General features: G+C 42.6%; 1 protein-coding gene across 2 annotated transcripts in view; it reads right to left on the bottom strand.

Annotated features, from left to right (window-relative positions):
• LOC147690170 (cholesterol 24-hydroxylase-like) overlaps window positions 1–11,722 on the bottom strand; it is a 440,216-nt gene that overhangs the window by 114,580 nt on the left and 313,914 nt on the right. For both annotated transcript variants that reach the window (XR_015299935.1, XM_086937762.1), the window contains exons 10-11: window positions 8,970–9,042; window positions 246–330 (exon numbers count right to left, since the gene is read on the bottom strand). Coding sequence is in view for 1 of the 2 variants with exons in the window: in XM_086937762.1 (XP_086793888.1) it covers window positions 246–330; window positions 8,970–9,042 (158 nt within the window). In the remaining variant the exon portion in view is untranslated. The remainder of the gene's footprint in view (window positions 1–245; window positions 331–8,969; window positions 9,043–11,722) is intronic.

Here is an 11,722-nt window from a genome sequence, read left to right as displayed (position 1 = left end):
AATATGCAGAGGTATGACAATGTTGGAAAAATAATGATACAAGATGACCCATGCTAAATATAAATCTGGTCTTTGATTAGTCCATATGTGTATTAATCGCCACAAAAACATATTCTATTTCATAATTTATATATTTGCAGAGTAGACGCCCAATGAAGCTAGCATTGGCATGGTCCAAGTTATAGGAACTGTACATATACAAAGAAATCTAACACATATGCACATGATCTTTAAAATAATATTACCTGTGATAAATATTGTAGTTTGCCAAGGTCTTCATAGCCAATGTCTCGCTTCCACCCAATAATTTCATCAATTTCTTTTCGGACCCTGCAGGTAAACAAAAATGTAAAAGCTCTTTTCTGATACTGTTTATGTTTCATTTGTATTAGGTGTGACAGGGTCTGAAAGAGAGTCTAGTTTTTAAGTATGCACCTGACTCTTGAGAGGCAAGAAAACATACAAGAATAACAATTTCTGAGAAACTTTGAAGAGAATATTATTTCTACAATATCTGAATCTACAGCCACCCATGTCTTTTTCTGGTAGAAGCATTGATACCAATATGATCCGACAATCAAAGGCATTTGTTTGGAACTTCAAATGAAGTCTTTTTTTATTGGATATTATTTAGTGTATAAACTCTTTGAACAAGTACTTATTGCTAAATATATTACGTCTTAGTGATTTAAGGGTTAGGCGTTTAAATCATGTTGCTAAATTTAAATGGATTCTTGATGAAATGGATAAAATTCACGTTGTCTGCAGTTTCTGGATTTAATGGGCACAATTTCTTAAGCAAAGCATTCAGTGTCACTATAAACATTGTAAACAATGTAACCACCCTTCAGTTTAGAGTTCTGCAGTGGGAAATCACCAAATCCATAGAAGTTTGAAGGATTAGCTTTAAATAATTGAAAGACTATTTTCGGAAAAAAGCTTTGCCAGGAAACGATCCAGCTCCCACTCTCCCAAACTCTAAATATGGCCCTATGTCTTACCAGGTATGGAATACTCCAATTTCATTACAGAGTTTATGATTGTTAAACAATTCACAGTTATATTGCCACATTAATCTTGCCTGTAAACAGTAATATTATGACCAGGAATGATGTATGAAACATGGTTATGGCATACATTACTGATTGTGGAGTAGGCATAAATGTAAAGTGGATGTCCCTCATGCTTGAAATTTAAGATTCTGCACAAGCTCAGTCTGTCATCCAGGTATATCTCAATGCCTCGATCAGTCCAGTCAACACAGTTAAAGTATTTACAATTTCGATGATAGCGACGTCCTCTTCCTGTGCCATGAATCATGCAAGGAGCTGGGTTTATGACTCATTTATATCAGCTAAATAAAACTATTTAACCTATTATGGGCTGGGATCTAAAAACCATAAATAGTCTGGTATGAGGTAAGATTGACCAGGCAGCCAGATGTTAAGATATGTCACTATTCTGGAAGTTGGTGGCAGATTCTGGCAACAGGACTAATTTTAAAAACAAAAAAGGATATCAATAGGTCTGCTTTTTTTGGTTGGCCTCCTTTTGATGCTGACCCGCTGAGGGTTGTGACTAATAAAGTACATGTGATGATTGCCCACCATCTTGGAAAATGTATTGCACAAGTGTCTTTGTATTTCAAGCTCCTGTCTCAACATTCACCAATTCAGGAGTGAGACCTGTCCACCTGAGAATCCAGTAAGCCCAATGAATGTACCAATGTCACTGTCACCAGTGCCTGTCATGGACACTTCTCCTGTATCTCCACAGCCTCACATGATCAGATCTGGGCAATTGATTCACACACAAACAACATATTGAAGATTTGCAATGTATATGTGTACTATTGGTACTTTTTATTTAACAAAGGGGGAGATGTAGTGTCTAGTGAGATAGAGATGATAGGACCCTTTTGGTTCTTGACAGACTCAGTAGAACAGTGACGTAGGTGCATGGGTGTGGTGATAGAATTCATGATGTAGGATGTTCAGTTAACGGTTACACGCTGATGAATAGAGACGTGTATTACTAAGCTCCGTGTGTGGCGCATCAATTTGCATGTACCCATGCTGGGGATAACGCTACAGATAATATAATGTGGATACAGTTCCTTTTGCCTAACCTCCTAACATCATAGCTTCCGAAGGATAACGTATAGTGAGCGTCTAGAATGAACCCAGTGGCACATCAGTTAGTACAAATAAGAACCTGCGTGAATTATGGGCTCCCGTATTTAATACTATTTCACCCAAAGAAAAGGTTTACAACAACTTGTAACAAGACAGTTATTAACATGCAGGAAATGGATGGGCCATTCGAGTTTCTTGTAGGCCTAGCTCCCTGTTCATTCCATTGCTACATTCTTTGCCCAGATTGCATACTTCAGTAAAAGCGGGGAGACTTATGACTGGTGAACCACTTTACTTATATGAAAGCTTGGCATACTTTGTCAGTGTTTCAGCCTTTTACATTTGTATTAGTGAAGTAGAAGTCTATTTACTTGGCTTTGGATGTCCAAACTGCCGCTTCCTACCCTGTTAACGTAAACAAAGTTTACAAAACTCAATATTCGAGGAATGTAGAAACAGTGCTTTTGGGCAATAAAATCAGCCTAACCGCAAACTTGATTGCTGACATTCTCTTCTTTCTGCATGACCATTGTCAAGTTGAAGCTGTTTGCTTATGGGGTGATGACAGATCCAGAACTCAGGGGGTTTGCAGGTCGGCAGTAATATAGGAAGTTAAAACCAGTCAACACTCTGTAGATCATTGCAGGAGTCTCTGAAACGCTCTGCTGCACGTCCCTAAGGGAGGTGAGCAGTGGCGATGTTAGTGGAGACCGTCTCAACTGCGGATTCAGGACCCCAGCAGCAGAGCCAGCCTTGGGCATGGGCGAGCTGGGCCCAGGTCTTGGGCACAAAATATTTTGAGGAGCGCGGAAGGGAGCTGCCTGACCTAATGTTATGCAAACAGCAGCTTGGCCATCCTACTTAATCTCAAGCAGGTCTCGTTGAAGATTTTGTAATCAACCCTTAATTTACCTCAGTATAATTGTTAGCACCGCACCAAACCCCTGCCCTCCTCCCATCTTCCCCGCATCTCCTGTATCCAACATCAAACACCACATTTTCTTTCTGCCAGGGCACTGTCCCAGTTTATCCAATTTAGGGTCGGCCCTGTCCAGCGGGAATTATGAACAACGGTGTGCCTACGGAATGTTTCACATCCTCCAGACACTGAGGGGCATATGTACATTCCCCTATCGTCACTGGAGCGTCACTTGTTTCGACATTCCTGTGGCAGTAGGGGCTTCGCCTTATTCACAAGACAGCGTTAAGCCACTTAACATGGCTTAACGCTGCTTTGTAAATAAGGCCCCCTTTCACGCTATTCTAAGCGTGAAAGGGGAGGGCAATGGGTGTTGCAGTGGACGTTCCACTGCAACAACCATGGATTCTGATGCTGCGACCTACTTACAAGGGAGGCGTAGGAGGCAGCGCCATAATTAAGACCAGGGAAACCTGGTATTAACCTGGTGAAGCAAGGTGAAATGTTTAATTTCTCCTCCTTTTTGCTGTTTTCATGTGTGCTGTGTTGTGCAGCACACATGAAAACAGCAAAAAGCCAAATATTGTTTATGTACAAGAAGGTCCCCCTTCCTGCGCATAAACAGTCATTTTTAAAACATATTGTTTTGCAACTTCTGTGTGTGCTGCATTAAGCAGCACACACAGAATTTACAAAACGGCATTTCAAGATTGTTTATGTGCAGGAAGGGGGATCTTCCTGTACATAAACAATCTTCCCCTGCATGCACACAGCCTTGCACTATGGTGCACGGGTGCCTGCGTTGGCGCTAAGCTGCTAAACTTAGCGCCAGCGCAGGATAAATTGCAGGGCTGCACCATATTCTTGTAAATATAGTACAGCCCTGCGTTTCAGAAGTGGCTGAACTGTCGTTAAGACAAGAGGTCTAAGACATACTCCGCAACTTCCCTTGTATATATGCCCCTGTATTCCAATGGTCAAATGCCAGAAAATGCTGTCACTTGGTTGGAATGGTGCGGAACAATAGTCAAGGCTTCACCTTGGCTTCGCTTCTGGTATGTAAGATTAGATGAAGGGCAAGAAGGAATATGAGCGAGGTCGCTCTGTACAAGCATTGGTGCCCCACGGCAAATAATACCCACAGCCTGGGCAGTGGCGTAACAATAGCCACCATAGCCCTCACGGTGCCGGGGGCCCCCAAGCTCCATGGGGCTCCCTCTGGCACTGTGCTCAGGTGGGCCTAAGAGCCCTGGGGTGAGGGCTCTCCTCAATGCACTTTGCAAAGGGGTCTCTTCAATGGGCGTTACACCACTGAGCCCAGGGTTTAAGGAATGGTGGCACGTAGCAGGAGGCACCTGGGTGAATTTCTGTCTCTGTCAGTGTCTTCTGCCAGCGTCCGCATCTGTCTCTCACAGTGGTAGCAGAAGCAGCGGCCAGTACAGTACAACCTGTGGACGAGCACAAGCCCAGTGGGGGAGAAAGCAGTCCCAGTACCGGTGGCAGTGTGGTATCTAGGCTGTAAATTGTACATGGATAAGAAAGGCTGCTGCATTTACACTCTTTGTTGATTTATTTCCTCATACTAATTGCATTTGAAAAACTGCAGAACTTCCTTCAATATGCTATACGTTTAGAAATCATGAATAAATGCTGTATTTCCCCTGTTATCAAGAAAGTTGGAATATTCTTTTGGTCTCACCAATGATATCAATAATGGGAATATTAACATGATATGTGATATCATCAGCAGTGTCCCTACTGATTTGATTTCTGGTGTCACGTGCATACAGCTAACAAAGATTTCTGCAAATACGCTCACTGTGATCCATACACTGTTAGCCATTGATTGTAGTTGGAAATCAGCTTTATCACTTTTCATGTGTGAATGACCCTGAAATAGCCATTGTCCCCTATGTGTGGAGCTGATAGAATGTTACCCGCTAACTCTTTACTAAAAAAAAAACCTACAACAAATCTGACATTTTTGCTAACTATGACTCCCATGTCTCCAGTCCAGGCACCTGCAATAATTCTTGAAAAAGAAACCAGAATTCAATAAGCACATTTTATCAAAGAGGAAAACATTTCCAACTGGCTAGGGCGTGTTATTTGCTCTAATCATGGGCGTGTGTTTGTAGTCACTGTTATTGTGCTTGACAGGCGAACTGTAAGCCCTACACTTTTAGGTCTATTAGTAATTTTCGATGATGTTGAAGACTCAATTTGTAGCTCTCACAAATAGGACTCAATGAAAGGCCTCCACCTGGTTCTCATCCTTCCTTGAGAATCAAGAAGAAGCAATTACGCCTTCAACCCTATAGATGGGATTTCTTCACAAATAGTTGTGGGGTTACACAGAGTTTAACACAAAATAAGAGGCATATTTGTAGAGTGCTTCTTTACCCTGAGGTGTTCTCTTTATGCCACTGACTAACAATATATGTTTTTCGAATAGCCTCATTTCAGTGGCCTTAGTATTAAAGGCTGTATGATTTTGGAACAATTTTAACCGGTGACCACTTGGTCAGACACTGATCCCTGATGTGGATGCTACATATGTGTAACCCCTCACTAATTTGGTGAAATGTTGTAGGTTGACTTGTTTATTCTGCGACTATCACTACCTCTATCACTACCTGGATGTCCTCCTATACAATAAAACTAAATTCCAACAAGCCCTACATTCTGGGTTTGGGCAACAACACATGATATGGTCTGATTAAAGTTGGTCTTCATCCCTGGTGCCCTATCCATTTCCTGTTTTCCATAAGCAGGGGTGTCTCACTGGTAAGATGTAGTTAGTTGCTCCACAACTTAATATGGCAGCAGGTGCTTGTTTCATACTACTAAAACATTGGACACACTTGCACCACATTTTCTCTGTGCTCATCACATTGATGTGGTGCAAACTGTGCTTTAATCGTGGCTGGACCATGGCAATGCCATATGTTTGAGACTTCACAATCTCCTCCTCCACCATCTTCAGATTAATCATGAGAATGTGTCGGCAAAGGCTAGTTATTTGACTTTGCAAAAATAGTTTCTTACTTCCTATCTTGCAAAATTGTCTTTCAGAATGTATATATTTGCCTTAAAGCTCTTTATAGAAGCCCAATCTTTTTTTCAGTTGTATGTCCAACTTCATTCTCTTTAACACACTCAAATCTTTCTCCTATGCTTGCCTGTTCCCAAAGTGAAAATCGTTAGACAGACACTCCTTGTTATTCACAGTATCCCAAATTTGGAATGACGTTACAATATCTCTATTTTTCAGCATAACTTTTTGGCTTTCATTAAAATGCCGACAGTCTGGCTATTTTTCCTGAAATACTTAACTTCCTCTGATATTTTTATCTATGCCTTTAGCTAGCAGTGTTCCTTGCTGACCACGCACTATAGCACCAGAATGGCCAAGGTAGGTTGTAGAGAACTTTACACATATTCCTGTTCTATTTCATTCTACCACAAAAGATACTTACACCAGGACTCATTCGAGGCATGACTGATGTTTTTGAGTCAATGTTTCTACAATATGTAATTACACCAGTGATGTTATCATGATGTCTTATATCATGCCATCTATTTTTATAGAAAATAGGGATGCTGGGATTCCATTACTTTCAGGACATATTGGTCATTTCCTCCATTGCAGTAGATGTGGACAGCGTGAGGCTGGGAGTTGTGTCAGTCTCTCTTCAGCCTTATTCCTATCTGGTCCCTGGTCTGTTATGGACAATTGCCTGGTTCAGATGTTCCAGGTGTGCTTCTGTTTCTTTACCGCCACAGATCTCACAAGGAATGAGATGGGGATACCACGCCCGCTCTCTAATATCAGGTAAACTTAACTATTTTGTAATAAGGTATTGGGTACCACCACTATTCAAACTGACCAACATTTAGAAAAGAGTGTATGCTTTTTATCTGGATAGCGATCAAAATGAGAGAAAACTTTACACTGACATTCAAAGAACGAGGCCTTGAGTAACTGATTGAAGGGTTGGCCAAACACGTATAGGCCAATACTAATTTTAAAACCAATCAGTGATAGATTTAGGATGTAAGATTTAGTATGTAAGTATAAGCATCATCAATACAAACAAAAGATTATAAGCTTTATTCATTTTATTGGGACAAAGTCAACTGGTAGCAGGGCCGGTGCTGAGGGCGCTCGGTGCAACAATCTTTTTTGGTGCCCCACCATGACCTCCTTTCCACGGACTCTCTTACTACCAGCCTGCAACATAGCCCCTCATCTTTCCATAGTCTCTCTCTCACATGCATTTCATTTGTTTTATAGCGCTCAGCATACCAGTGTATGGTGTCAGAGCCCTTTACATCACACACAATATACAGAAACAATGACTTATACTTGTGTAAATCGGTCTATAAGAAATGTTATGTACGACAATGAAGATTTCAAAGTGTAGTAATCAGATGTAATTCACAGTAGCTGGCGGTATATAATAGTGCTTGGTCTGGAGAAACCCCTTCACTGCGGCGGCTATTCCACCGCAGTGCTAAGGGGGCGGGGCGGCCGCGCGGCGGCCGCATGCTGGTGACGGAACCGCTCCGTCACCAGCGTCGTTTGCGCTGTGCTTATGACGGAGCGGTTCTGTCATGGCCCCGCCCGCTCAATAGAACGCTCAGCACAGGTGCGGAATTCACGCCGCGCAGGAGCGTCGGGCGGGCCATGACGGAACTGCTCCGTCATCAGCACAGCGCCACCGCAGCTGATGACGGAGCGGTTCCGTCATCAGCAGGGGAGGGGTTAAAATGTACCACGGCGGCTGGGATTGGCATTGCTAATAAGAGTGTACTTCTGCCCAAACTAACCTTTTTAGCAACATTTGAATAATGAAAGACTGGGGTAAAACATAAGATTCCACCCGTATGCCTTGCTGTTTGCATGCCACTCTTTAATGACAGATCATAGGTCACTGCGTTATATTAGGATTGTAATTTATAAACTGCAAGTAAGAAAAATATCTCTTTAACAAAAGCAGTAACCCACTGAGCTACCCACATAACATACAGTTCTGTGATCTGCATGGCATTGTTCTTTGCAGGAGGCACATTAACCATCTGCACTACCTAAGGATGAGTCAGAACTGCCACTAGACAAAGCTCATCTTTCGCCAGCAGAATCATTACTCAGCAGAATTATCTTGACATTTTCATTGCTGCCCAAAAAAGAGAGGCAGTCAGAACACCACGGTCTAAACCACGAGTGCTCCAACTCTGCAAGCGAAACTACGCTTGCCTTAACCACGATATGCCCTAACCACGTGGTTAAGGAAATGCACTGTCTAGCTGCTAGCTGCTGTGGACCGAAGCAGGATGACCTCGCAGGAAGCAGTCAGGTAAGTGAGGCTGGGTGTAGTTCTGGGCTGAGGGGGTGGGTTGGGGTGCTTTTAAGACTGTAAGTTATTTCAAAACAAAGCACCCCCTTCCCACATGAGGTCAGCGCCAGGTGTGGCTGTACTGCTTCCACCACCCTGGAGCCAGTCCTGCCTGGTAGTATAGTTTTCTCATAGCCTCTCATGAGATTTGTTTTGAAAATGTTTCCGATATTTATTAGCCTCATTCGCCTTCAGGTTACTTTTGGAGCTTTATCCTACTATCTGTGTAGATTATGCAAAGCCCACTCCACTGCATTCACTTGGCCCAGCACACCGGTGCCTTCCATACAGTGCCTTTGCCACTTCAGATGTTTTGAAAGTGAAAAAGGGACATGCTGGTTTTTAGTGAGCATTCCATGGAGTAAACATGCATTGAGATACATGAAAACATAATTATTGTTTTAGACTGTAGAAATACTGATGCACTACCCTTTAGATAGGGTGAAGTGTATGACAGATGAAGCTCTTAAATAAACAGGAACTTGATACAGTGAGCGGAAGAATCTCTCAACATACTTGTTTAATACTTCGGGTTCACGGGCCAGTGACATCACTGCAAATGCCAATTGGTTAGCTGTGGTTTCTTGACCTACAATGAAAATCAAAATCAGATTATTTAGAGCAGCAACATAGCTATCAGCCTTTGAAATAATGTCTTCATTAGTTAAAAACCGCATCCTGAAACTTTCAAAACAAGGTTTTGAGGTATTAACATTGCAGGTTATCATATTGAAGCTCCCGGGCAATCTCTGCTCAGCATCCGTGACTTATTTTTAATCATCAGACTTTGACTCAAAAAAGCCCAATATTCGGCAGCGTCACCACGAGCTTCTGCGAAAAAAACACTTGCAGCCTCTTTTCAATGTAGATGGGCGGCCCCTTTTTCCACCAGGGTGACAAAACAAAGATGGCAGCCGTTTCTAAAGCATTGGCAGGAACCGACATCACAGCTGTTCCTGTCAATGAAATGAAATGAAAAATTCCACTTATATAGCGCATAACTGCCCGGAGGCCTCGCAGCGCTGAATGAAAATCAAAATCAGATTATTAAGAGCAGCAACATAGCTATCAGCCTTTGAAATAATGTCTTCATTAGTTAAAAACCGCATCCTGAAACTTTCAAAACATGGTTTTGAGGTATTAACATTGCAGGTTATCATATTGAAGCTCCCGGGCGATCTCTGCTCAGCATCCGTGACTTATTTTTAATCATCAGACTTTGACTCAAAAAAGCCCAATATTCGGCAGCGTCACCACGAGCTTCTGGGAAAAAAACACTTGCAGCCTCTTTTTAATGTAGATGGGCGGCCCCTTTTTCCACCAGGGTGACAAAACAATGTCATGTGCTTATCTAGGTTCCTGATCGATACTGTGACCTTATGCCCCTATTCGGCTATAAAGCCCTTTATTCCCTATATTGGCATAACCGTTCAAGTACGATTTTCTGTAAAGTCATCTCTGGCCTCACACGAGCAGAGCCACAGAGCCACATTCCAGCATGACTCTCTGCTACTTCCTTTGCGACCAATTAGTGCAATGACAGAGCAGCAGTCACTATCTGATATTCCTAGATAACACTCCGAGTTCTTCAACAAGATAAAAACTTAGCAAACCTGGAAATCCCCGCTTGCTATGTTTTGATTAGTAATAGAACTCTAATGAGCAACTGATAGCTGCCACTTCCTAGTGACATCTTTAATTGACGTCTTATGTCCAGCAAACTTGCGTCAAACCCGGCACCTGTCAGGTATAAATATTACCAACGTTGCCTTAAGCAATGCGAAGCTGTGAGCTGTGAGAGCGAAGCAAACTGCTGTTGAGCATTGCCTGTCGCTGCAGCCTGCTATCCTGTGGTGGTGAAGCTGCTGATTACCATTATCGCCGCTACAGCGCGACCTATGGTGCAGTACGCTTGAGGAGCCGTGCAGCCGTCCTCTGCGAAGACATCCAGCCCAGCTGCCCGCGGACGCTGTCACCCCTCCTTCCTCCAGACGCGCTGAGAGAAGCCGCTGCCTTTCTCGTGCAGAGAAATCCAGTCCCGGCGCTTCCAGTTTACCCTCGCAGGTGAACTGGGATATCGAGAGAGACCCCTGAAGGAGATACCAATCCTCCATCATTCTATTCAGAGGTATGGTGTTGACTAAACCCTTAGACGAGAATTCTTGAAACAAACCTTGGCAAAACCAACTTAACTTAAGCTACTTACTTACTTCCCCTTCCACGTGTTAGGCTTAGGTCAGGCACACTGGGGTAGGCTTAGTTAGAAGCACCAGTTGAGTATGTTAGCCTAATGTATATATGACTGTATAAATGTTTTATTACTTTTAAACCATTGTATGGCTAAGAAACCATATCAATGCTTTTACAGTTCTATTTCGCAATACTTATCTTACTGTACGTACTTTTTATAATAACAGTTATTGCAATTGTGGCAATACATTTCTCTTGTACGAGAAGAAAGACTGTTCAATAAATGTTAACCTTTATTGATACACGCCCGTCTCTCTATTCTCTACATACTGTGAAAGTAAACTGCACTAGACTGACTGAGTGAAATCTATGTCTATTGTTTCACACGACCCTAGAGATCGACTCTTGATCTGAGGAGCAAAGTTGTCATGTTGCACGGTTGTTGGAAAGCTGAATCCCTTCTTGTCTGTGCCAAGGAAGCTGATCACTTCCTATGCAGAGAAGAAAGTTTCCAGTGACCTCTGAGCTAGTTGGTAACACAACCCAATTAAGTTTAGCATAGTCAGTGGAGGCCTGGAATATAGCCAGTTCCACGTCGATACTACTGTTTATGTTATTCCAATGCGCAGGGCCTAGTGGGAAACTAGGAACTACACTACATGGCGCCCTAACGTTTGGTAAGGCGATAAACTAACGCAAGACTTGTAGAGTAACTCAGTCGTGCATATTTCACACCCCTTTCTCCCGTAAATACTCCAATAGACGTCTGGAGTGGGTGAAAGGTTAAAATCCGCCCGACCTTAGTAGGAAGAGATTCCTATGTAAAGCTCTGGTTTATTCAACGTTGAAGGATACAGTGTTCCAAAATATTGTGCATCTAATCTTTGTCTCCTTGGAGACCTACTCTGCAAAACCTGCATTTTTAAAATGACAGACAGTGAAGAAGAAAGGGAAACAGCTAGGCTGGCTTCCATGCTAATAGAGGAGGACTCGAGTCTCCTACAAACAGACCCGGATGCTATAATCATCCCGGTCCAGTTAAGAAGATCTATAACTTTAAAACTTATAGAACACGGACT

The sequence above is a fragment of the Lissotriton vulgaris genome, chromosome 9 (assembly GCF_964263255.1).
Source record: "Lissotriton vulgaris chromosome 9, aLisVul1.2, whole genome shotgun sequence".
NCBI lineage: Eukaryota > Metazoa > Chordata > Amphibia > Caudata > Salamandridae > Lissotriton > Lissotriton vulgaris.
This window is presented reverse-complemented; position numbering and strand designations above follow the sequence as displayed.